The 27,401-nt window shown below is 35.7% G+C and overlaps 2 protein-coding genes, 1 long non-coding RNA gene and 1 pseudogene across 6 annotated transcripts; 2 read left to right on the top strand and 2 right to left on the bottom strand.

Moving 5' to 3' along the window:
• The first annotated feature begins 979 nt into the window (after window positions 1-979).
• Window positions 980-9,828, top strand: LOC130728828 (uncharacterized). Of its 4 annotated transcripts, XR_009015790.1 has the most exons (11): window positions 980-1,547; window positions 1,864-2,047; window positions 2,522-2,686; window positions 2,943-3,217; window positions 4,001-4,098; window positions 4,563-4,666; window positions 4,737-8,013; window positions 8,139-8,194; window positions 8,579-8,679; window positions 9,295-9,346; window positions 9,436-9,822. It is a non-coding gene; the product is annotated as an uncharacterized LOC130728828 (long non-coding RNA). The 4 variants fall into 4 exon arrangements; XR_009015788.1 differs by having other exon boundaries at window positions 4,737-8,679; window positions 9,436-9,828; XR_009015789.1 differs by having other exon boundaries at window positions 2,943-2,997; window positions 3,088-4,098; window positions 4,737-8,679; window positions 9,436-9,826.
• Window positions 9,829-11,524: 1,696 nt separating this feature from the next.
• Window positions 11,525-14,400, bottom strand: LOC130728826 (heat shock cognate 70 kDa protein 2-like). Its single transcript, XM_057580406.1, has 2 exons — window positions 13,924-14,400; window positions 11,525-13,478 (listed from the first exon to the last, which is right to left on the bottom strand). The coding sequence occupies exons 1-2, from the start codon at window positions 14,135-14,137 to the stop codon at window positions 11,674-11,676; spliced, it is 2,019 nt and encodes a 672-aa protein (XP_057436389.1). The 5' UTR covers window positions 14,138-14,400; the 3' UTR covers window positions 11,525-11,673.
• Window positions 14,401-18,232: 3,832 nt separating this feature from the next.
• On the top strand, window positions 18,233-22,734 carry LOC130728825 (pentatricopeptide repeat-containing protein At3g12770). The gene is made up of 4 exons (XM_057580405.1): window positions 18,233-20,640; window positions 21,466-21,564; window positions 22,525-22,619; window positions 22,701-22,734. Exon 1 carries the CDS (start codon window positions 18,363-18,365, stop codon window positions 20,544-20,546), a length of 2,184 nt encoding a protein of 727 aa, XP_057436388.1. The 5' UTR covers window positions 18,233-18,362; the 3' UTR covers window positions 20,547-20,640; window positions 21,466-21,564; window positions 22,525-22,619; window positions 22,701-22,734.
• LOC130728827 (heat shock cognate 70 kDa protein 2-like) lies at window positions 21,595-24,405 on the bottom strand (annotated as a pseudogene).
• Between the last annotated feature and the right edge of the window lie 2,996 nt (window positions 24,406-27,401).

Raw genomic sequence — 27,401 nt, 5'->3', positions numbered from 1 at the left:
GATGCAAGCCTCTGGCATTCCTTGCAATGAAAAGCTCCACATCCCACAAGAGAAGATTGTTTAAAGATTTCAGCCACTTAAAAACCAGTAACGTGTAGAGAATTTTGGTCTTCATAAGAGAGACAGACTATCAAATAATTAATGGTACTTAAAAGAATATTGTCATGAAGCTCATGCTGATTTCTTTGGTGTGTGGCAAAGGAATCTCTTTATTCATAGGGGAAAGAAGAGTCTTGAGCAGACAAGGTTCTTATACTGTATGAAGTGGAGAAGGTTGGCTTCCAAGATTTCAGAGTAAATTGGAGTAAGCAACTGCTAAATTTATCATCTGTTTGATCTCCTTAACCATTTGCTACAATCCTTGTCTTGTGCTGCACTCACTGTAAAAAGTATACATGCTAATGATCTCTGGTCCATCTAGTTCACATACATGCTTTGTACATGCAAGCGATGTTTGTGATCACAGGCAAATTGTACAATCTTTTCAATAAATTGATCTCTGGTCCTGTAAAAGGTATATACAACACCCTTATCATTTATGTTTTACATATAGATCACCTATTAAAGATTTTTTTAGTAAAATTTAATATCTTTGAATTCTCCCTAAATAATTCATCTTTTCATATTTGAAAAATTTATTGAATAGCAATACAAAAGGTTATAGTTAAATCTTTTTATGGTAATTTTAAAACAGAGCTTTTATAAAATACTCGTACCACCTTTTTCAACATATATCAATTGTTTTTCTCCATAATTTTCAACACAAAATAAAAGAATTCAAATTTCAATATTATTAGAAGAAATTTCAAATTCTCACAAAATGTGTTCAAATAACAAATATTTTAGGTGAGGCTTAAACAGAATTAAGTTTTTAAAATTTTAAGATAACTGTTTCAAGAATTTAGTAATATCTACTACACCTTAAAAGAAAGACAAGAAATCACAATTCTTAAGAGAACTTCCAATCTGGGCCATTTATTTGACTCTCTCTCCATTTTCACTCTTAAATCCTGGCCCTTCATCTGTGAGACTTTTTTCCCCTCTATTCTACTCAAGCTCCTGTATGACGTCACAGAACGCGTTGATGGAGTATGGGATGAAGGAGATGAGTGTCTCCATGGTTTGATTTGGTGGGTAATCGTCATCCCTGCAGGCCCTGTCTCTGTAGCCTATCACACATCATCGTGTTAGGTTTTCCTCTCTTCCCCCTTTCAGCGACGTCTGCACAACACATGAGGAAGGAGGAACAGAAGAACTGGGTTGAGTTATGTTAGACTTTGATGGAGATTAGACAATGGAGGAAGGAGAAAGCAAGGAGAAGGACAAGAGATGATGATGGAAAGTACAAAATTTTCAGAATCCGATTCAGAGGGAGAAGAGAAGATGGTGGTTGTCAATGGTTAGGTGAGGCAGCTCAGATGACAGGATATATCATCCCGATTTTTGAAGGAAGAGTGAAGAAGAGGGAAAGAAGGACTGCTGTCAGATGAGGATCAGTAGCAACAGAGAAGATGATGCACTATTTTGTCATCGTTGTATCACATCAGGTTAGTAGGACTTTGCAAGTGTTCAATTTTCCTCTCATATCTCTATAAATACTGCTAATGTTTGGGTTTTTTTCAATGTACACATCTTTCTTCTTCTCAAATTTCACTTTGTTTTGTTTTCCTCTGTGTATTTTTGATCAAAATCACCTATTTTGCTGTTTCTGGAAACACTGGCTCATTATTGATATGCAGGTGTATGTTTCATATTTATATGGGTTCTGAAAACCCTATTTTTGTTTTTCTTTGACAGCAAAAGTTAGAATATTTTTGAATTTAATATTTGTTGTCTAATAACGATCAATGATGTTACAATCAGGTATGAGAAAGGAGGTTCAGCTCAGAGAAGCAGCAAAGCAGAATGTGGATACTGAGGTACTGGAGAACTGGAAAGGCTGAAGCAACAGAGAAGAATTTGAAGAGTAAATCTTCCAATTCATCCACTGAGCAAGACTTCGATTCATTTCTTCTTGGAGATCTTGAAGACAATGATGGAGGTCCAGGTAAATACTCACAGTTTGTTTAGATTTCAATTTCAATATAGAAACATGCAGTTTAACATGCCATTTTGAAATTTGTATGTTGAATCAGTAACTGAAATTTTGCTCATTATGTGGGAATTATGTGCAAAAGCATGGACACTTACATTCTTAAGATTCCTGAGATGAGACTACATAGATTTTGAAATCTCGGGGAAGACATTGCCTTTGATGGTTACCTAAGATTTGTCTATCTTTATCGCACTATGGTCTTGTCATTGTGTCTCTCTACCTTTACATTGATATGTCTCTCTACCTTTCCTCGCAGAAGAGACTCCACTACACTATCTTTCTCCATGTTCCTTCATTTGTGCTTTGGTTCTGAGATAACACTAGGACTTGTTTTTTAGTTTTTTGCTCTTGGTGGTGGGGCTGTCACGTGATGCTATACACTATGGGGCTGTTTTCTTACTTTCTTTTTCATATATTATAATGAAGGTTTCTTTGCACCTCTTATCTGTGTTGTTGGACTTGATTTTGCTACTCACTTGGGAAGATGATGGATTGAGATGGAGTGTTGTCAGGTGTGGATCAGAAGAAACAGAGAAGATGATGGACTCTTTCGTCATTGATTTCTGCCTTGTCCTCGTCAGATCACATCAGGTTAGTACAAATAGTTAACCCACTAATATTCAATTGATGTCCTACTGGTATAGAGTAATGGGCTTCTTTCATTTCCACTCCTATAAATACTCCTTTGGTTTTGGAGAGTGTGTTCATGCAGTGTTCTGGACCAACTCATGGTTAATCTCTTCCTTCTTCTGTTGTTTCATTTATAAGTGTGTGTGTTTTCTTTATTTGATTTCTTTTAATTTGGAGTGATATCTAAGTGTGATTTTTTATTCTGTTGGCTCACCAGATTGCTATGTTTATTTGAGCTTAGAGGCCGCAGATAAGATAAGAGGTTGCAACAGGTAATATTATCCAATTAATGTTTGTTAGCTTTCAATTTGCCCCACCATGTATCACTTGATTGGTATCACTTCCTGATATGTTGAACATAGGTGCTACTGTTGCTGTCGAATAATCAAGATGGGAGGTACTTGAGTAATATAGGCAGGAAGAAGGTGGATCCATATGAGATTAGTGACTTGTGGAGTTGGGCCTATAGTGGATAATCTATACGCACAAGGGGTTTGTTGGGAAACTTTTAATTTTTATGATTTCTTTGTAACTTATATCTATTCTCTCATTTTGCGATTCTCTATCTTTGTATTAGGTTGAAGTTCCCCTTATGCTTCATTTTAACAAATCTTTGGCTTATAAAAAAACTACATTCTAATGATCTATTTTCTAATCATGACTTTTAATCCATGACCCAACTACATTTTAGTGTTCTGTTTTCGAAGTATTCTTTTTAGTCCATTTTGTTTGTGATCCATATGACTTTGAAATATAGGAGTGTGGTTACATTGCAATGGCTATTTCCAAAGAGTATATGGAGTCAATGGATACAGTACTGAGTTGTTCCTAACAAATGTGCTTTAATCTCATCTTAGTGTGTTTGGTAGTGTGTGGTCGTTGGTTTCTAACACTTAAATGGGTTACCAATTGTTGATAAGGATTTAGTGTTGAATATTGGGTTGAGAACCCCATGGTTTCAATATTGTGCTATGTAGTCATCATTAAGCATAGCTGTTGCGGTGTAGGCTTGCACCTTTGTCAAAGGAATTAAGATCACTACAATTTGAAACTGTGTCTTGTCTATATAGCTTATCGATTTCAAATATAGTTAATTTTGATTGAATTTCTGGTTTTGGAATTGGTGTCCATTTCAGCCCATTTGTTACTTTACCATATTTGATGATGCATGACACAAAATATTAATAATCTAAGGTTTAATACAATCTCAATCCCATGTGAATGTCTTTTGACTAGAATGATTATGGTTCAATTCATCTGTTTTCCTATCTGCAGTAACATTTCCCTTGGATCTTGTGAGGCGGCGGAAGCAGCTTGAAGGGGCTGGTGGGCGAGCCCGAGTGTGTAATGCAGGCATGACAAATTTCTTGGAGGTACCTTCTTTTTCATTCACATTCACCCTTCTCTTTTGCTCGCACACGATTTAAGGTTTTGATTTGGGTTTGGTTTGATAATGAACCTCTGATTAAATCATGAAATTATTGAGATATTGATTTTAAGTATGAAAAGTTTCCTGCAACCCATTTTTTGCTATTTCTATATTTTCCATGTTACTAATTGAGAGAAAGGAAGGTAGGACAATTCATTTCTAAATGATAGAAATGATAAGGACATAATTCAAATCCATGAGTAAGAGATAATTGATCTTTTGGACATATTAACTTGCTCTACTCAGGGCTTTCGTTTCTGTTTCCATTCCACTGCATAATTCTTTTCTAAAATCTAAATATATGACAGCATGTTGAACTATTGGGTAAGTGATTTTACCGATTCTGTGTTTTGCAAACAATAGTGTTTCAGTAGGGAATAGATGAATTGACACTATTCAAGCTTTTAGATAAACCAAAGGGTGGAGAGATTGGCTGAATCAAGTGACTACAGTGAGTACTGAATGCAGTGAATCCAGATCCCAGATGGATGAGATAAACTTTCTTTTATCAAGTAAGCCCCTAATTACGTGGCTTTTTATTAGTTCGTAATTTCATATGCTAACTTAATACATTATTTGCAGGACATATGTTTGTAAGCACCATTGTCCAAGCTCTTTATTTTTCATATGTTAAAATCTGAATCATGTATTAGACTATTCCTTTTCTCATCAACCGTGTGTGTATTTTTACTGTGGATGAGCCCTATGTTTCATCAGGTGCTGATTCTTTATCACACATGAGGTTTTAGATGATGAAATCTGCACAATAAGAGATGTTTAAACGGGTGAATCAGTCAAAATCTTGATTAACCCTTTCTGCTCATCTACATTGTTTAAATTTTCATTGTTAATGGCTTTTTATTATCTTTCTAAAATAGCATTCAACCATTCACCATTGCAGAAGATGCACATGCCTTGCTCCTTTATGCCATTAAGTATCTATTTTTACTTATATTAAGTGTTTATTTATGGTTTCGCATTTAAATGGGGTTGCCCAAAGTATGTTTTATGGTTTTCATTATTTGCTTAAGGTTGAGAATGTAAATGGGAAACAAAGTAAGATACTAGATTTCAAGAGGGTTGTTGGGAAGAGTCACCAAGTGGGTTCAGACAGTTTGCTTATTCTGCATGCTTTTGAAAATATCATGAAAGTTTACTTTGGTAACAAAGTTGGACTGGTCAACAGGTCAAGTATACTGGTGTCTTGCATGGCTTAGAGGTTCAAAAATATCTCATGGGATTCTCTGTAGATTTCTTTATTGCCTTTCCTTTTTACTCTCAATATAAATGAGAATCGTACATATATGGTCATCAATGAAATTCATTTATCAATTCTTTGAAATATCTTCCCTTGCACCTTTTATCCTCCTTACTTCATTTTAAATAATTGCGTAAATTACAAACTATTACCATTGGTATGTGAATTAATTTGTTCATTTTATAAAATTATAAAATAAAAAATTATAAAATATAGAATCGCTCGTCCGTGCATTGCACGGAAACGGGCTATTATCCTAGTGTAATTTAACTAAAAGTAATTGAAAGTTTACTACGTACCCTTGGTAATGCTCTCCTATCAAGTTGGAAATTTCACTCAAAGCCTGTGTCCATTCAAGTACTGTCTTAGAATATTTTCCTAACACTTTTTCATGTTCGGCCATGGCTACACCATAACTCTCTTTTAGATTCCTTATATCAGTTGGTTCCACTTCATAAAAAATTGGCAAAACCAATTGTTCCATGCTCTTCCGGCAGTCAAGAATTTTGACTAGTTCTTTAAGACACCATTTAGAGTCCGCAAAGTTTTTAGATAAAACAACAATTGCAAACCTTGATTCTTCAATGGCTTCAAGAATTTCCTCAATTGGTTTTCCACCCTTCAATTTTTCATCATCTTTGAAGGTCTCAAATCCCTTCTTACACAAAGCATCATAGAGATGATTTGTGAAAATCTTCCGAGTGTCCTTTCCTCTAAAACTGATAAAAATTTGGTAGCGAGCTGTTGTGTGGCTTAGACTGACTAATGATTCTTCCCATTTCTCAATCGACTTCTTTTTCAAGGAAAATGCCACATCTGTAATTAAACCGGGTAAGCCATTGCATTTAAAAGAAACATCCCTTACCACATTAAATTGATCAACCTGGGAGTCAACACCTGAAAGTTATTTTAGCAGGGCAAAAGCTTCTTTACTAGATATGGGCTTTAGAGGAATCAAATGATCACATCCCATTGAAGTGCAGTCTGTCCCGTCACGTGCAGTCAAAAGAAACTTGTATTGTTTGCTATTAAAAGGAATACCCAGTTCTTGCAGTTTAAACTCCGTTGGAAAATTATCTAAGATGACAAGAGTAGTTTTATCCGTCCTTCCTAATTCCGAATTTATTTTGGTTATTCTTGTGCCATCAGTGTCATGTTTTTCAAACACGTTCAACATCTTAGCAAGTTCCTCTTGAATTCTCTTAGTGTCTTGATTCTCGGTGGGAAATATAACTCTTTGAAAAATCCTGTCATACTCATTCATATGAGCTTTCACCAATGTTGTTTTACCGGAGCCCTTCTTTCCATGCAATCCAATTACATTGCAATTATCATCTTTAAGTGCCTCTATAAGTTTCTGCAAAGCCTCTGTTGTAGAGTTGAAATAATACCCACTGTTTCTCGAAGTGAAGGACTGTAAAGGTGGGGTTGGTACTGTAGTCTGACCGCAAATATCATGTTGCACTTGTGCCTCCAAGGGTGAATCATCTTATTGTTTATTTATTTTTTTGAAAGTATCTTATCTATTTATAATATAGTAATTGAGAAGCGCGCAATCTAACGCCGCCACCTCAGCGATTATACTTCTAACAAGAGTGCCCACATCAGCAATTTTGATGACGTGTCACGTTGTAGCTTCTAAAGTATCGAAAATACAGCTAGAGACCTATCCCAGCCACAGAATAGAACGACATCACGCAGGATTCAGCAATAGACACGCATCGGCAGACCCTTCTTCGTCAGCGATGGCGACACAGCCCCTTTCTTCGTTCGGTTCCCCTCCCCTCCCGCTGGATTCAAGAACCAACCATGGCTGCCCTCTTTTCCTTTGGCCCCGACGAGTTCACCGCGCGGGCTCGCGCCTTCAATTTCGGTTACACAAAATTACTCTCTGATTGCGATTCCTCTTCCTCTATCATCGACTATTGCTTCTTCGCATCCTCCTTCCGCAGACCCTCTTGGATCTCAGGCAGCCCCTCAGCCGTGACATCTGAACCCAGCAATTCAGTGATATTTGAATGAAAACCAGGCCCCTTCCTTGCCTGATATCCACACCAGGGTTGTACCTCTGCAGCAACTCAGCCTCCACGCGTCCTCGCAGCAGCGGAGTCCTCCTTCCGCAAACCCCTCCCTTTCGATCTCAACCTCCCTCCCCAGTCTTTCCTCTTCGAGCCACTGACTTGTGCCTCTGATGGATCTTCTATGCCCCAATTTCCGGCATGTTATTTGAAAAATGCTACTCTCTATTTTTAGTTTTCCAATTCTGCTTTATTGAGACCAAAAGAATATTTTTGTGTGTTAAGTGATAAATGAAGAATCTTTTGTCAACTTACATTTGCTTCTATTTATCAGAGAATTGGAGCGTTTGATCCAATTTGAGACATCAATTGCCATGTCATTGTTTACTAGATTCATTCTTTGTGATGGCTGCATATAATACTCAAGATTGGAGTAGTGACTCTTTTTATTGTTAATAGTAATCCTGGTTTTCTCTTTGATTTGTTCAATTTTTAATTTCATAATTAATTGGATTCCATGTCTTTTTTTGAACAGGGAAACAATCTTAAACTTTCAAATCTCAATCACTACATGTATAAATTTGTGAGTGTCACCTTTAGAATGCAAAGTAACGTGCTTATGATGTAGCCAAAAAATGAGCATTGCTTCAAATGTGCTTCCAATCTCTCTATTGAGGTGGACTGATAGTAATATCATTTTTTATGTAGGATGACTGCCTGTTTCAAATTTGTATATGGGACCATCCCAGTTGTTTCAAAGAGTGGTATTTTTCTAATTTTCTATGCGCCACTATATTTTTAGTCAGTTTTTCTAAATATAATCTCTAGATTTGTACACTATTTGTCACGTATTTATGATTTAAATCTGAAGGTTACAAGAACAATTCAAAGAGTTAACACACTTATATATCTAAGAATAATCTGTTGACATTCACTTAAATGGATGCAAATTTGTTGGAATTCAAAATACTGAAAATAGTTATCACATTGTAATGTGTATAAATATGCATAGACATACAATTCAATTCACTTTCAATCCACATTTGCATCTTTCTCTTTATTTATTGTTGCACTACCATGACTAACAGTGAATCTGATGTGTCTGTCCATGGATACATTTGTCCCACCTTTGAATATGGCCTCTGTAGATTAAGGAGCAAGATAGAGAGGTTAAAGAGACCCATGGAGATGGTTGCCAAGAAACCGGATACGGAAATTGCACATATGGTAGAGATGCTTCAATGTCTTGGTGAGTTTAATGCCACTTAATATCATGGTGTTATATTGTTAGCATATTTTTGTGATATCAAAACTAACCTTCTATGACAAAATTTTGCTCTATACAAAGTTGTGAACAAATTTTGTGTTCTTGGTTCTTTCTAACCTTCTATGAGAAAAGTCTGATCTATAAGAAGATTTCTCTTCATATTCCCCGATTATTATTACAGCAGATGAAACAATTAGAGGTTGTGGTTCAGACTTAAAAATCCAATGATTAGATTGAATTTTGACTCTTATTTTTCATTTAATGATGTGTTATTTTGACATAGTATTTGAGGTTAGAGGACATGGAAAGAATATAGAAATATTTCCCTTCAACAATGGGTTCCCCTTAGATTCTGGTTCTGCAATACTAACAATTCAGAAGCCTTCTATTCTGCAACCCCCCCCCCCCCCCCAATTTAAGGAAAATGCCCCCTGCTACATTCCCTTTAAACTGTTAGATCACCTAACAGTTTTAACTGCCTTATTCTATCTAACTAATCTAGCTGCTTTGTCTCACCTTTGCTGGTTTTGTTTTATTCTTTTCTCATGTGTCATATCAACATAATTATATTTATATTTCCATCATTTTTTGTTCTAGGATGACCACCAAGCAAGTGTGAAGTGATTTTCATCATAAAACAATATAAAAGGTAAACAACTCAACCATTTAATCTTATTTAAATAATTGCTTTAATAACTTTGAACAAAATACTAAATATCTTTCTTTTGATTATAAAAGGATCCAATGTCACCACAACAAATATCATCTGATGAAGAAGAATAACCATTGGTGTTTAAAAAGAAAACAAAGGCAACATTGACAAAGCTGAGGCAATGTGCATCATTTGATCAGGAAGAAATCAACGACACATATGGCATTACCTCCTCTGATGAAGAACAAATTTTTATTCAAACCTTAAGGGCAAACACATCTAGGAGAACCAAAGCTAGCAATACAAAATACAAACACTACGAGGAAGCCAACAAGAATAGCTAGACAGAAAATAAAAAGAGCAATTCCATATGCGCAGCTTATATTTTATTTTCTGCAATTTATATCATGTATTTCACTATTTTATTTCTAAATCAAAAGTATATTTTGTGGAAATAACGCTTTGTATGTCTTAACAATGATCATTAATATAATAAAGATTTTTGCGGAAATTCACTATCTATTGAGTCAGTTGTATTCGCCCGCGCAACGCGCGGGTTGTAGTCTAGTTGTTTCTTAATTTGAATGAAAAATTGATTCTATACACATCACGTGAGATATAAGGATTTGAATAAAAAAATAAATTAAAAATAGAATATTTACAACTTTTTTGTTTTTAAAAGCTGGAAGAATCAATTTAATTAATAGAATCAATTAAATGGTTATTTAATTTTCCTATGTATCAAAAAATTAAATGGTTATTTTCGAATATTTATTTGATTGATTAGATAGATTTTAATTTTATTTTTTACTTAAAATCTCTTTAATCAATCAAACAAGGAAACATTTTTTTGGCTAACAAAGTGGAAAGGAAACATAGTAACAATGATAATGATACATTTCAAAAAAAAAATGATAATGATAGAGTGCACAAGGAAGTAGGCACGATATGAGCACGAAGTAGTTTGAAATATGTAACGCTCGTGGTTTATTCTAGCACCGCATGTTAGTGGCGGTTTCAAACCGCCAGAACTGTGAAAAATTTGTGTTTATTCCTGACAACGAAAATTGGTGGCGGTTGTAAACCGCCACTAACTGTTGCTTGTGCACTCTCGCGCTTTATCCTGTCGGGTCAAATAGCACTGCTCAAGAAGCAAAACAAGAAACTTCATAAGCATAATAAGCTGAAATTGATGAAGGCAATGCAAATTTCTAAAAAAGAAATTAATCATAATCATAATCATTATCACTATTTGTCTTATCCTAGCCATTGCAGTTCAGAGATGATCTTAAGCTCCCTTAGTAAGTCAACAAATACAAACGTCTTTGGCTGTTGGACATGTTGGGGGAGACAGGGGAGCCCATGAGCCGAGGAGCAAGACACCAAGAGATATCAACGCCACATCTTAACCCAAAACCTTAAGGCATTAGGTTTATAAGAGATGTGACCCATAAACCTAATGCCTTAAGGTTTTGGGTTAAGATGTGGCGTCGAGATCTCTTGGTGTCTTGCTCCTCGGCCCGTGGGCTCCCATGTCTCCCCGAACAAGTGGTATCAGAGCCGATGGTTGGTGTAGCCATGGTTACGGCTCCTTGTGTCGAAAGTCTTCCTAGCGGTGTGGCTAGGCGGCGGGTTCCGTTGACGCGGTGAGGTGAACGGCGGTGCAAGAGTGGATAAGCTTCCGCAGAGGGGGGTCATGATAATGTGGAGGTGACTCGCACTTGAGGGGGAGATTGTTGAGAATTCAAGTGCGGAGTTGGAGTCCCACATTGGTTAAGTGTGGGTGAGGAGAAGAGTTTATAAGAGATGTGACCCATAAACCTAATGCCTTAAGGTTTTGGGTTAAGATGTGGCGTTGATATCTCTTGGTGTCTTGCTCCTCGGCCCATGGGCTCCCCTGTCTCCCCCAACAGGGCACCGTCAAGCAAATTAGTAGCTTTACACTTTTCAAGTGCATGTCTGGTTTGTACAAAATACTCAAAAGATAAGACTTGTAGCTTCTAACCAGAAGTGATTCTTTATCTTAAAAAAAAGAAAGAAGTGATGCAAGATTAGAAAGCATTCAACCATAGAGCCAAACATGATATGGAGTTATAGCTTCTACCCAAACGTGTCTTAAAGTGTGTGCATAACTCATTGATAACAAGTCAAACATTTTGTTTTTAACAGTTGAAATTGTCACTTGCAACATGAAATTTACTGCTTTGATAACAAGCTGCTACACTTCTCATTACATTTTGGTTTTTCCTCAAACTATAAGATACAAGTTCAAACCACGATACAATTTGGTCTATTTAAATTTTATCATGTTTTAACTCTAATTACTAGGGCAGAATATCACCAATCACAGTACAAACAAACCCAATAATGTCACCAGTAAGAGTTGAATACACTGCCTGGAGAGTATGCTTTGCCAATATTTGTAACCAGCGTTTCATTTTATCATTTCCAACAGTACTTGGCGTCACATCATTATCTGTTGGGGAAAGATCCTTTATCATCTTCAACATAATTGGATCAAAGGCCTTCGAAAGATCTTTACTATAACGCTCAAAATCATCTTGTTCTGCAGCATCATTGATACCAAGCCATTTCAAGACCAAATCAATTGCATCATTGATCTTTTGCTTGTCTTCTAGGGAAAGCTTCGAACTAATGTCCTCGTCATTTATGGCATTCCTCATGTTGTATGCATAGTTCTCCAATGCATTCTTTGCTTCTACCTTCTTCTTGTACCTCTCATCTTCAGCCTTGTTCTTCTCATTTTCTCTGACCATCCTCTCGATTTCAGCCCTTGACAACCTTCCCTTGTCATTTATTATTGTAACCTTCATGTTAATTCTATTGGATTTTTCCTTGACAGAGACATGTAAGATACCTTCTTCATCAATTTGGAAGCATACTTTGATTTGAGGAACACCTCGAGGATATGGAGGAATTTCCAGTACAAACTTACCTAGCAAGTTGTTGTGTCTAGTTGTTTGCCTCTCACCCTCATAAACATGAATCAAGATATTGGTTTGGTTATGAAAATGTGTAGTGAATACATGGTCCATGGTTGTAGGAATCATGGTATTCCTTGGAATTATTGTTTCCATGATACCCCCATGCTTCTCTAGCCCGAGGGACAGAGGGGTGACTTCCCTCAATAACAAGCTTTGAACCTTCTCACTGAACTCACCGCTCAATATAGAAGCATGAACAGCAGCACCATGCGCAACAGCCTCATCAGGATTGATTCTATTGCATAGATCCTTCCTACCAAAGAAGTCCATCAGTAGCTGTCTCACTTTAGGAATCCTAGAAGAGCCGCCAACCAGGACAACATCATGAATATTGCTCTTGTCCATCTTTGAATCTATTACACACTTTTCCACAAGCTCCATACACTTTTGAAAGTAATCTTTGTTGAGTTCCTCAAACTTTGCACGAGTTATTGATGAGTAGAAATCAATACCTTGATATAAGAAATCTAACTCAATGGTGGCCAGAGTGTTGCATGAGAGCGTCCTCTTTGCTTTCTCACAAGCAAATCTCAACCTCCTAAGGGCTCTTGGGTCTCCTCTGATGTCCATTTTGTTCTTTCTTTGGAATTCCTTCACAAAATAGTCCACCATTCTATTATCAAAGTCCTCTCCCCCAAGGTGAGTGTCTCCAGCAATGGTCTTAACTTGGATATCTTCCATCTCAAACGTGAGAAGAGACACATCCAAAGTACCACCACCAAGATCAAAGATGAAAACGTTTCTCCTTCCACGAATGCAAGCTTTCATGTCAACGCCATATGCAATCGCTGCAGCACTAGGCTCATTGATTATTCGCATAACATTGAGGCCTGCAATAGCACCTGCATCTTTGGTAGCTTGGCGCTGAGACTCATTGAAGTAAGCAGGCACAGTGATAACAGCATCCTTCACTTTTGATCCAAGGTAAGCCTCAGAAATCTCACGCATCTTTTCCAAGACCATGGATGAGATTGCCTCAGCAGGAAAACGTTTTTCCTTGTGATTGTGATTAACAACAATGATTGGTTTGTCATTATCATCAGCAATAACTTTGAATGGCCACAGCTTCTTATCACTTTGAACCATGGGGTCACTGAATTTCCTACCAATCAACCGCTTTGCATCTGCATACAAAATAATAACATGTTTTGAAGTGTGGATAATGCATAGACTCACCTACCTTGGGATGAAATTCAAGTTTTTAGTAGATTTCTGGAGCTATAAGGATCACACTCTATCACATGGCTATGGAGACTTTGATATCATGTTATGAATCAATTATCCCAAAAGTTTAAACTATTAGATGAAGAGACATGAATGTTTTGATAATATATTTCTAACAGAACAAACATCTAGCACTAAGCATGCTGATAAAAAGGAAAATAAGAGAACAGATTCTTAGTACCATGATGTTTTAAGAATAGTTTTTAGTATCATGGTTTGGTTTCTAAAATAGGAAACAGGTCTTATTAAGCAGGTCTTATTTATTTATGAATCAATAATATTTTGTAGAACCTAGCTACTATCATACATATATAAAAGCAAAGTATGTAGATAAAGATATTTTACCAAAGACAGAGTTGATTGGGTTGGTAGAAGCATTATTGAGAGCAGCATCACCAATCATCCTTTGGTTCTGGGTGAAGGAAACATAAGAGGGTGTTGTTCTGTTCCCTTGGTCATTCACAATGACCTCAACCTGATCGTTCCTCCACACTGCAACGCACGAGTAGGTGGTGCCTAGATCGATTCCTATTGCCACTCTCTCACCATTTGCAGCCATTTCTCTCTAGCTTGCAGAGTCAGGTCAATAAAGTCTTTGGAGAAGGACAAGATGTAATGTAACGATGAGAATTGAGAACCAAGTCTTTTTAAGGTCAATGCAAAGATGAGTGAACAAAGTGCTTCTTAAGGTACACACGCAGTCACAGATGACCTTGACTTGTTTTACCTATAATTTTATGGATTGAAAGGAAGCTGTGATGTACTTTCTCTTTTATGCTTTGTTTGTTAGGAGAGAGATAGAAGAGAGAGATGCAAGAGAGAGATAGGAGAGAGATGGGGAAGTAACCTTATTTGGTGGGAGAGAGGAGGGAGGGAGGAGGGGGTTGTAGAGGTGGGGGGCCCACCCCTTTTTGGAGTCTCTTTAATTTGGAGAGAAATTGAACCGTAACTGTGGGCTACATTTTTTTTTTCTACTTTTAGCCAACTTAGTAACCCCCACTTTGTTACTTTTTTTCAAAAAAATATTATTTTAATCTAAAGTTATAATCTTTTCTCTCTCTTTCCTCTCATTATTTCTCATCTCTCTCCTCTATCTCTATCATACCAAACAACCTCTTAAATCCGCTCTATTTCTCACATATTTCTCTCTACTCAATCTCTCTCTTCTCTATCTCTCTCTACCCTACCAAACATAGTGTTAAAGATATTTTGTTTGATTAGACACAGGGAAATTGAGGAGGCCAAGCATTATACATATCATCTTTGAATATTAGTAGTACTTTTCAACCAATGACCAGAACCTATCTTCTCATGAATTAACTCTGTCAAAAGTTTATGTCTGAATATACTAATAATTTTTTATTATATTTCTTCAAGACTGCAACAGCCTATTGCCCTTAAATCTTAATCTATGATATTATGTTACGACCAGTTAATTATCCCAAAAACTTAAGTGATACTTTTATCATTTATTTTATTTTTTCTGTCAAATAAAAAATTACAATACAATAAGATAATAAAATATGTGTAAAATGATAAATTTTATTGACACAGTCTATTTATAGCTATTAGTGTAATTTACACCAAAAATAGCTATTAATATAATAGCATTTCTAGATTTCTGCTTATTGGGGCTCCAATGAAGACAAAGTGTATTATTTTCCTGAACTAGTCAATGCAAGAAATTCACATTACAATCATCAATGGCAAGCATCCTATCCTCTTCTTGGAATTTAGTGAAATAAACTATTACTAGAATGAAAAAGGAAATCACATACAGATATACATTATTTGTACCGTAAAATATTATGAACTGCAAAAAGCATTTTTAGATTCACAATTCAAGTTAGAGGGGAAACTCCAAAAACAGAGGTAGCAGTGGCGGATCCAGGACCCCGGGGTCAGGGGGTTCAAATTTTTCAAATGAGCCAATCGATAAAAATATAATTAAAAACAAATGTAATATGTTTATACATCGAAATTATACAAGTCATAGTTATCATCTACGCGATTTCATATTTTAAAATCGTTGAACAATAAGCTCAGAGTCAATGTTATTGAATAAATCACTCTCAATGTAAGTAACTAAACAATCATTCATAAACATCTTAATATAGCACAATCACATTCACATAAACAATTTGCTTCAAGCTTATACCAAGGTAGATAAAAAAGCAAGTTTTTGAAATTCTAAGTCAAAAAGCAAGGGGATGTCAAAGAAGCTCCCAACAGATTTAGTGCCTCTGCCTTCCCAATACCAAGTCCAAGTAGTGTGTTAACAATTCAAGAAATCTCAATACTAAGTCCATCAACAATTCAGCATACCTCTTGTACAATAAACATTTTTTTTGAAAATTCAAAGATAATTTTATTCCAAAGGTCAAAGACGTAAACAGGAAAGAAGTTCCCACAATTGAAACACGTCCATTTGAAATTTTGATCCCCTTACATGAAATGCCTAGGCAAAAGACAGAACGAAAAATAAGCTAGACTAAAAGAAACTAAAATATTTTTTTTGAAAAGATAATGGTCCTGTAATCAATAATCATCAAGTGACAAAAGAAAACATGTGGTAAAAGTTCAGAGCCTTCCAAAAATCGCTCTTAGGTAAACTACAATGGGGAAGAAGAATGATAATCCTCTTTACCCCAAAATTGCTATATATCACAAGGTTATTGAAACATAATCAAAGTAAGTAGGGCTGATAGACTTGGCAAGAATGCGCTCAAGGCGTTGGATTTCGTTCTTAGCATAATCTGAACCTTTCTCCAAATGATTCTTGGCAGCTTTCAAGTTTTTTTTAAGTAGGCCAAATTAATATATATATATATATATTATATATAGAGCAAAAGATGTGCCAAAACAAATAAAAGTAGAGAGTTACAGACCAAAGGCCAAAAGAAAAGGCAGAGTACAACAGGGGAGGGAGCATTAATAAAAAGAGAACATAGGCATCCACTCAAACATAACAGTGGTGCTTGTTAAAATAAAAGGGTCCACGGCAGCAAAAGACCACAAAATCTCCCAGCTACTATGTATGCCCTATCAATTCCTTTGTCTCGCAATTAGCTTCAAAGATGCCCATCCAAATAAATCTTGCAAATTTTAAGTAAATCGTGTCGTGCCTTGCAGCAGAACAAGGCATCACAGTGCAAATTGTTATCAGAAAAAGCCTGCACAACGAGACTTCAAAGTGCCCCTTCCCTCAGCAACATAGATTATGAATTATCCTTCACAGTTCTGTGTTTTCTTAAAATCAATAAACCATACAGACATCTTCCTGTAGTGAGAGCATCAAAAATTCAAAATAACTTTCTTTTGTTTCTGAAAAGCTTATCCCACTTTGCATAAACATAAGAGAGAGCAAGGAAAATTTAAAACCAGGGCATCAGGGCATGAATCGCATGAGAGAGACCAAGGAAAATTCAAAACCAAAAATCAATTTAGCAACTTTACCTTACCCACCCAGTAACCCTGTGATAGAGATAGAGAGGCAAAGTAATGAGACAGAGACTGCTAGAGAAAAAGGTGAGGCTGGTGGTGGTGGCCGCTTGGTTGGTGGACGGTGGTGCACTGGTGGGCAGTGGCTGGTGCAGTGGTGCGTGTGTGCTTGACGGCTTGACCTTGGGTAGCGACATGCCAAACTGTGAGAGAAAGAGGGTGAGGCTGTGAGTACGTGTGAGAGAGAGAGGAGTAAGTGGGGTTCATGGTGCAAAATACAAATTTCAAGGGGTTCAAAAAAAAACCTATACAAGGGGGTAAGTGGAATTTTTTTTTTTCAGGGGTTCAGCTGAACCCCCTCACCATAGTGTAGGTCCGCCCTAGTATGGATGAGGAGAGATTAGATGACCCTAGCACAATGACATAAATGCTTTGCCAATTGCTCCAAAGTGATAGAAGTTTTGGAAGATATGGCCATGGCAACAACCACCATTAATTAAAAAAACCATCTTTTTGAGAAACCCCTCTTCTTATCATACTCCATTTTCACCTTCACCATTGTGAATGAAGATGGATGCTGAGAAAGACATCAAAAACCAAAAAGGCGAGATTTTGGGCGTTTGTTGATGGATCCCATAGAGGGATGGCAATGAACGCATTTTTCAAAGAAAACATGCAATGAAAGACTCCCCTGCTTGCATATTAGCCAAGAGTAAAAGTTAACATTTTTTTTTTGGTACAAGTAAAATTGAATTAGGGAGAGCGATTTTCGCAACCAATGAAGAGTTAAAGTTATATGAGTAAACCGTAAACCTCCTTTTAAAAGAAGGATGTTTTTCACAATGACTCAAGTGAGAGACTTCCTACCAGAGTATCCATACACACTTTCAAGTCTTTCGGACCTAGATTTTCTTCCACTATGACAAACCCATTTGCATAAAATTAAACATTTTTATATTAAAATATGTTTTATTACTTTCACACAAATAATAAAATAGATTAACGAAAAAAAATTCTTCCAATCATCTAGTTTATGCGATGATCAACTTGACATTTTCAAATAAATTATGAATTAAAAATTTACACTACTACACCGACTGTTTAAAAAGTTTTACACATGTATGCAATCACATATCATAATTTTTAAAGATTTAAAACTTATTTTTAGTGGAAGTGCACCATACATATATCATGGCAACTAATACCTGCATTTTGCACTAATCTAGATTGGGAGAAAGCAATCAGAAGTACTAAAAAATGAGATTCAAGAAGCTTTGTTTGAACTAATTAAAGTGCTTTGGTTAATATGAGGTAACTACTGTTGAAAGAATGGACACAGCTCTATGGCTTGGAAACTGCTCAGTTTATCTGCCCTCACTACAAAAAGCCCAAAGGTTACATCTTTTGAAATACCCACATGCTTGTTCCTCAAGTTTATCAAACACCTTTGTTCTTCTTCAGTTCTTAATCTTGGACATGTCGTTAGCCTTGACCATGGCCTCAATTTGGACTCTTTCTATGCGTCTCTTATTGATAATTCTACCCACAAGAGGCACCTTGATCAGATACATAACCAGCTTATTGTCTCAGGATTGAAGCATAATGGGTTTCTCATTACCAAATTGGTTAATGGGAGCTCCAATCTTGGGCACATTTGTTATGCCCGTAAGCTGTTTGATGAATTTTCCCACCCGGATGTGTTTTTGTGGAATGCTATTATTAGGGGTTATTCGAGGAGCAACTTGTTTAGGAACACTATTGAAATGTATGGATTGATGAGAAGGGAAGGAGTGGATCCAGATGGGTTCACTTTTCCTTATGTGCTTAAAGCTTGTACTGAGTTATTGGATTTTCGTTTGAGTTGCCTAGTTCATGGACAGGTAATCAGATATGGGTTTGGGCCGGATGTGTTTGTGCAGAATGGCCTTGTGGCAATGTATGCTAAATGTGGTAACATTGGTATGGCAAGAGTGGTGTTTGATGGGTTAAATGATAGAACCGTTGTCTCATGGACTTCCATCATTTCTGGATATGCACAGAATGGGGAAGCTCTGGAAGCATTGAGATTGTTCAATCAAATGAGAAATACTGATGTGAAACTAGATTGGATTGCTTTGGTAAGCATTGTGAGGGCTTATGGTGATGTGGATGACTTGGAGCAAGGAAGATCTCTTCACGGCTGCATCATCAAAATGGGTTTTGAAGATGAGCCTGATTTGCTTATCTCACTGACAGCATTTTATGCAAAATGTGGGCAGGTGATAGTGGCAAGATCTTTCTTTGATCAAATGAAGACATCAAGCGTGATTATGTGGAATGCAATGATATCTGGCTATGCAAAGAACGGTCATGCTGAGGAAGCAGTGGATCTTTTTCGTGAAATGATCACGAGAAATATTAAACCTGACTCTGTCACTGTGAGGTCTGCAGCCTTGGCTAGTGCACAAGTTGGTTCCCTCAAATTAGCACAATGGATGGATGACTATGTCAGCAAGAGTGAATATGCAAGTGACATTTTTGTTAATACAGCCCTCATTGATATGTATGCAAAATGTGGAAATGTAGAATCTGCTCGCATAGTATTTGATCGCGCTTCTGAGAAGGATGTTATTATGTGGAGTGCAATGATTATGGGATATGGGTTGCATGGTCAAGGGTGGGAAGCCATTAATCTCTACCATGCAATGAGGCAAGCTGGGGTATGCCCTAATGATGTCACCTTTATTGGACTTCTCACGGCTTGCAATCATTCTGGCCTTGTAAGAGAAGGATGGGAGCTATTCCATTGTATGAGAGGCTTTGGAATTGAGCCTCGCAATGAGCATTATTCTTGTGTGGTTGATCTCTTGGGGCGTGCGGGTTATCTGGATCAGGCTTATGATTTTATCATGAAAATGTCCATTGAACCTGGTGTAAGTGTATGGGGGGCCCTTCTGAGTGCATGCAAGATCCACAGGCATGTAACATTGGGAGAATATGCTGCAAAGAAGCTATTCTCATTAGATCCATATAACACAGGGCACTATGTTCAACTCTCTAATCTATATGCTTCCTCTCGCTTGTGGGATCATGTTGCACATGTTCGGGTTCTGATGAGGGAGAAAGGATTGAGTAAGGACCTTGGTTACAGTGTAATTGAAATCAATGGGAAGCTACAGGTATTCCATGTAGGGGACAAGTCACATCCAAGGTCTGATGAAATTTATAATGAGATTCAGAGATTAGAAAGAAGGTTAAAGGAGATTGGGTTTGTCCCACATACAGAATCTGTTTTGCATGATCTGAATTATGAAGAGAAGGAGGAGAATCTTAATATTCATAGTGAGAGGATAGCGGTTGCTTATGGGCTTATTAGTACTGCTCCTGGAACTATACTTAGAATAACAAAGAATCTTAGAGCATGTGTAAACTGTCATTCAGCAATTAAGCTTATATCAAAGCTTGTTGAAAGGGAGATTATTGTAAGGGATGCAAATAGGTTCCACCATTTTAAGGATGGTTTGTGTTCATGTGGAGACTACTGGTGACAATAACGGTTCAAGCTCAAACCAGCAATGGAGCTTAGGGGCACTTCACCAGATAACTTGATTAATGATCACAAGAGACAGCATTGATATTTACGTAATCCCTCAGATTTTAAAAATTTGTGTAGTTACCATGCTTTTCCATTGCAGTCATGTCATATAGTTATTTTCATTGCAGTCATGTCCATATAGTTATTCGCGGTTAAAATTTGCAGCATTCTTAGCTGTAACTATATTTAGTAACTTAATGCTTTGAGCTTAGAAACAATGAAGTGTGCCAATCTTAGTGCATTGCTTTGCTTTCTTTTGTTTGGTGGGATAGAGAGATTTTATGGCACCATTGTGTTCCATCTGAAATAAGTCTTGTAGGAAGTATATTGATGTATGTCTAGTTTTTTACTGAGTACAGATCCATTGGGATCAAATTTTAAGTACAATCGAAGGCATATTGAGGTCTGAAATTAAATCCCATATGGGAACAAAATTCTTACCACACAAAATTTCTTAAAGTTCATTATGTGCAGATAGAAATGCTCATGTATTTTATGTTGTGAAAATGAAAATCTCAAAAATAGTTTCTCCATCATCTGGCAGTAGCATGTCTGGAGGTGACTAAACAGGATATATATTCATGGCGGGAGATTTATATCACCGTGTTGCTTTATTTTTCTCTTCTTTCCTATAATTTAGCAATTCATTCCACTGGAACTAATATATGAAGGGTAGATACAGGCAAAAAATAAACTTACGCATATAAGTTGCATATCCCATGCTTAATACTCATCCAACACACCTAATGTGCAGTTAACCAAACTTGATAACTCTGACTTTCTTTTACCAATTGTGACCATTACATCCTCCTTTTGATTGACCATTGCTAAAGAAAATCTTGTGCTTGATGTAGTTGTTTCATTATATGCAGTATACAATTGCTCCCCATTGCATTTGGGACTTCCCTGAATCAACTTCGAGGATGACTTTCGAGAAGTTTAAGGGAATAGCCGAGTGTGGACAACCTTTGGTATGTTCTTTTTGTTTCTGTTTTTGAAAATATAATTTTTGCATTTTGATGTTAGACTGGATAGGATATTGATGATTGTGTTAATGTGACTGTGTATAGGGTAACCCATTGTTTAGTTTGTATTGGCTGGTCGCTCATCCCTTCATATGGTATAGTATCTATTGTTATGTATGATACAAAACTGATGTGATTTTATAATGGATGGGTGCCATTGCCATTTGATTACATCTTAAGTGATCATTGATAAAAGTAATCCAACCAAATGAAAACAATAGGCATAGAAAAGAAATGTTGATCACCCAATTTAGAATTAGCACAAAAATATGCTTCTGATAATTTGTAATAGATCTTACGTGCCTGGTTGGTTGTTAAAAAGCTTATTAGCATGTTGTGAATTGGGATCAGGAACATAAAATCCTGATTAAACACAAGATGTTTAATCTATAAAAAAAAAATTGTCTTGTCAGTCTTAGTTCGTCCACTGTCTCACAATATGTACTAATAGTTGCACGAGTTTTAGATATCAATGTTTTGTGTGTTCATTAAAGCACTTCAATCCTTTCCTTTGGTGCTTGTTGGGTTAACTTCAATTTGAAAGTTCTTTGACTAAGATTAGAAGAGATAACGATAAAAAGCCTTGAGAAATATGTGGGTAAGATCAAGAAGCAAGTCAAAGTACTGGAATGTAAGAACGGTAATAAACATTAGCAGACATAATCCAAAGTCCGGGTCCTCAAAGATTAAAAGTACCTAGCCCCATCTACAGCATATTGTCATCAAAATTAAATGAAGGAATCAAAACACGAAAGGATCTCCAACAATAAACCATCAAATTGTATCAAGCTAAGCAAATTTGTCCAAACTTATTAATTGTCAGTCATCCAAAACAATCACCTCATCATTTCTTCCTCGCTTCTTCTTGACTAAAATTGGTTCAAAAATGTTCTTTATCTTGTGCAGACAGTTCTCAAACACACAGGCTTCTGCTTGTTGGTTACCATCAAGCAAATTTTCAGCTTCTTCAACTGCGGCTTTAATTTTCTGCTCATCCTCAGGTAAAATTCTAGAACTAATATTAGAATCCTTCATAGCATTCTTCATCTTGTAAGTGTAATTGTCCAAAGCATTCCTTGCAGTGGCCTTCTTAAGGAACTTCTTATCATCAGCCTGGTAATACTCAGCCTCTTGAATCAATCTCTTAATTTCTTCTGTTGACAGTTTTCCTTTGCCTTTGGTTATGGTAATCTTGTTCTTATTGCCAGTTGTTTTTTCCTCAGCGGAAACAGTTAAGGTACCATCTTCATCGATAGCAAAGCACACATGATGAGGATGACCGCGAGGAGCCGGAGGAATGCCAGTAAGAGTAAAAGAGCCCAGCAAATTGTTATCACTGGCTCTTGTTCTCTCACCCTCATAAACCTCAATCAAAACACTGGATTGGTTATCTTCAACTGTAAAGTATTGTTTTGTCTTCTTGACAGGAATTGTAGTGTTCCTAGGAATCACCACACTCATGATATCTCCTTTGTTATGTATACCAAGAGATAAAGGTGTAACATCCATCAACACCAAGTTTGGAACATTCTTAATGCCTTCAGTCAACAAAGCAGCCTGGACAGCTGCACCATAAGCGACTGCCTCATCAGGGTTGATGCTCTTGCACAGATCCTTACCCTTGAAAAATTCCTCCAATAACTCCTCCACTTTGGGAATCCTAGAAGAGCCACCGACAAGGACAACATCATGTACACTACTCTTGTCCATCTTAGCATCATGAAGACACCTATCTACTATCTCCAAACATTCTCTAAACATGTCATTGTTAAGTTCCTCAAACCTTGCGCGAGTGATTGAGGAACAGAAGTCAGTGCCCTGAAAGAAACCATCTACCTCAATTGTGGTAACTGAAGTGTATGAGAGTACCCTTTTGGCCCTCTCGCAAGCAGTTCTCAACCTCCTGAGGGCTTTAGGATCTCCACTTATATCCAATTTGCTCTTCCTTTTGAACTCTTCTACAAAGTGATTCACCATTCTGTTATCAAAGTCCTCTCCTCCTAGGTGAGTGTTTCCACCAGTGGCCTTAACTTGGTAGACCTTGTCCTTAATTGTAAGGAGAGACACATCAAAAGTACCTCCACCAAGGTCAAATACGAGGACATTCCTTTCTCCAACACAGTTGGTTCTCTTATCAATGCCATATGCAATGGCTGCAGCTGTTGGCTCATTGATTATCCGCATTACATTGAGACCAGCAATAGAACCAGCATCTATGGTGGCTTTTCGCTGAGAATCATTGAAATAAGCAGGCACAGTGACAACAACATTCTTCACTGGTGACTCCAAATACACCTCAGCAATCTCCTTCATCTTTGTGAGAACCATGGATGAGATTTCCTCAGCTGAAATGGTCTTCTCTTGACCCTTGTACTTAACAAGGATCATGGGTTTATCATCAACACCAGCAATGACCTTGAAAGGCCACAACTTCATATAATTTTGAATGATGGGATCACTGTATTTCCTACCAATTAACCTCTTAGCATCTGCAAAAATAGAAATAGTTGTCATGATCTAGCAAAAACTAAAAATTATAGGAAGCCATGGATAAAAGTAAAGAACTTACTGAAGACAGTGTTCTCAGGATTGATAGCATTGATTTTGAGCAGCATCACCAATCAATCTTTGATCATCAGTGAAAGCAACAACAGAAGGTGTTGTTCTGTTGCCTTGGTCATTATGAATGATTTCTACTCGGTTCTGATTCTGATTCCACACTGCAACGCATGAGTATGTTGTGCCAAGGTCAATTCCAATGGCACATTCCTCAAGTTTTCTGGACATTCTTTCTTTCTCACACAAAAAATAACACAATGTCAAGCTTTGCAAATGGAAAATGTTTGGTAGATAGTAACACAGAAGTAAGTAAGTGATATGATATATGATGTACGGTTTAGGAATAAAATGTGAGAGATAGAGATAAATATTGTATTCTTTAGGGTTTACTGCTTAAGGTTGGTGGTGTGTTCAACTAATAGCTATTTATTAGTTTAAATTTTGCATTTGAATTTTGAATTTTGAAATTCTTTTTAGTTGTAACAAATCTCTATCGTTATTGTTTCTTGGTTTAAATGAAAAATGTCTCTCTTCTATACTCATTACGTGAGTGAGGTATAAGGGTTTGATTATAAAAATAAAATAAAACAAAATATTTGAAACTTTTGGTTTTTAAAAGCTGCAAGAATCAATTTAACTAATTGAGGAAATTTAGTTAATAGAATCAATTACATTCTAATTTGTGATTATTTTTTTGATTGATTGGAGATTTTAAGTATTGATTAAAAATTGTGGAAAATGTAATAAATTTATTCATATATTGATTGACTGACTATTGGTAATAATATTATTATTAACTCATTGAAAAGAAATTAAGGAAATTAGTGATTTTATTTTTTACACGAGGAAAGGTAGGAATTTAATGATATACTTTGACAGAATCATTCTTTAAAATCTAATAATTATTTATAAACGTAATTAAATTAATATCATTTTTTTATGTAAAAAATTATCATTTTTACATGTTTATATTTACTATATGGCACATACTCATATATGAAAATATATTTGAATATATAGAATTTTATTTAAATAATTATTTCAATAAATGCGCATTAAATTAAAAATATTGAATATTTAAGGAAATTAAGGAAATTAATAATTTTCATGGTAATAATATTATTATTATTAACTCATTGAAAAGAAATTAAGGAAATTAGTGATGTTTATTTTTACACGAGGAAAGGTAGGAAATTAATGATATACTTGGATTGAATCATTCTTTAAAATCTAATAATTATTTATAAACGTAATTAATATTGATTTAATTTTAATATCATTTTTACATGTTTATATTTACTATATGACACATACTCATATATGAAAATATATTTGAATATATAGAATTTTATTTAAATAATTATTTCAATAAATGCGCATTAAATTAAAAATACAATTATAATTTTTAAAAAATTGAATATTTAATAATTTATAAATTTTATGCTATAAATTAATTGTCATTGTATTTATTATACGTTATATATTTTGAAGATTTATATACTATAATCTCAACAGATAAAAAAAGTTAAACCGAAAAATTCAATTCAATCAAATCACTATAAATTAAATTGAATCACATCTATTCAGATTTTAATTTAATTTAGACAGAAATTTATTGGCTGCTAAAAAAATTTGGTCAAATTTCATTTTATTTTTGGAGGAAATTATCAAGAATTAGGACAGAAAATTGCGAGAAACGCGATTTCCAAATCCCAGCGTTGAATTTTCCATTTTTAAATAAAAATTAAAAAATAAATAAAAACCCTCTCTCTCTTCTCTCTCTCTCTTACATACTCGCTTCGCTTCCACGCACTCCAATAGGGTTCGCCCTTCTCTTCTTCACTCAGGTTCAATTCTCTCCTTGTCCTAATCGAATCCTTCAAATCAACCTTCGATTTTCATTTAATTTTGATTTCAAACTTCAATTTCTTTATTTTTATTCATCATATTCTCCCTCTATCCCTTACTTTTTATAATCCTAAATGAAAATTTTCTTTCATCTTTAATGAAATTATCATCTAAAAGGTATTTTTTTCTTTTATCTTTGAAACAGTTCTAGAGCAAAATCGTTCATCCAATCGTGTAGAAGGTAATGATTTTCATCTTCATGAAAAATTAATTAATTTTAGTACTTGAAAAACGTTTAACATTTCATTCACCTTCTCTGTAGCTAAGACTTTTCTCATACTCTTTATGTCTGAAACATTTTAGTGTTCATCTTTTAACTCTTTAACTTGTTCTTTGTGCGAATGAGCCATCATATTGTTTCTCTTTCATTTTATTCTATTTGATTGGAGAATGCATAGACACCAAATGAATCTGGGAAAATCATAAAATATATTTTAGTTTTTACATTTAAATTCCAATAAGTTAATTCATGTTTAGAACCAATTCACTATAAGCACCAACTGATCATTATATGCGGTGTTTGAAATAAATTGAATAGAATAAAATGGAACAATTAGGGATATAGATTTAATCATATCTTTATTTTTGAAACTCGATCAATCATATCTAATTTTAAATCATAGTTGGTGGGAAACTCACCTCAGGGAATCCCCCTGGCACCTTCCTAATAGTCTGGAGGTGCTCTCTCTTTATTCTACCTTTTTTTGATAAAAAATATGAATCGATCCATACCAAACTTCTCATAGGTTTAAACAAGTCTCATGTCTTATTTGATTTCAAAAGAGAGTTGCAAAGTTTCATCTTCATCACGAGAATATGTGAAGATTATATTTTATTTTTTTCCTCCATCATTTTCTTTTCATTATGTTTTTCTCCCCTTTTTTCTGCTCCGCTCGTGTCTTTACTTTAAATCTTTTTATCTAATGTAGCTCTAGCAAAGGTAGACATTCCACACAGACAAAAATAATGTTTGATAGTGTCTACACCTGAATTTAAAGGAGGAGAAACGAATAGCGTAGAGAGTAGTAATATATGTTATATATGATATGATTTGATAGAAATGAGATGAAAAGTAGCAAAAATATGAGAACAATATGAGGTATCTTGAGATCCACACACGCACACAAAGACAGTAATATGTTCTTATGTCATTCATTAGGATGAAAAGGAAGAATCATAAGGAAGGTGTGCTACTATTACCAGACTGGTCAAAGATGCCAACAGAGATGTTAGAGCAGGTTTGCAAGCTTCTGACGATTCCAAATCAGGCTCGATTCATTACTGTGTGCAAGAGTTGGCTTTCTGCTAACACATCA

The sequence above is a fragment of the Lotus japonicus genome, chromosome 1 (assembly GCF_012489685.1).
Source record: "Lotus japonicus ecotype B-129 chromosome 1, LjGifu_v1.2".
Lineage (NCBI taxonomy): Eukaryota > Viridiplantae > Streptophyta > Magnoliopsida > Fabales > Fabaceae > Lotus > Lotus japonicus.
Note: the sequence above shows the minus strand (reverse complement) of the source record. Positions and strands in the feature narration are given on the sequence as shown.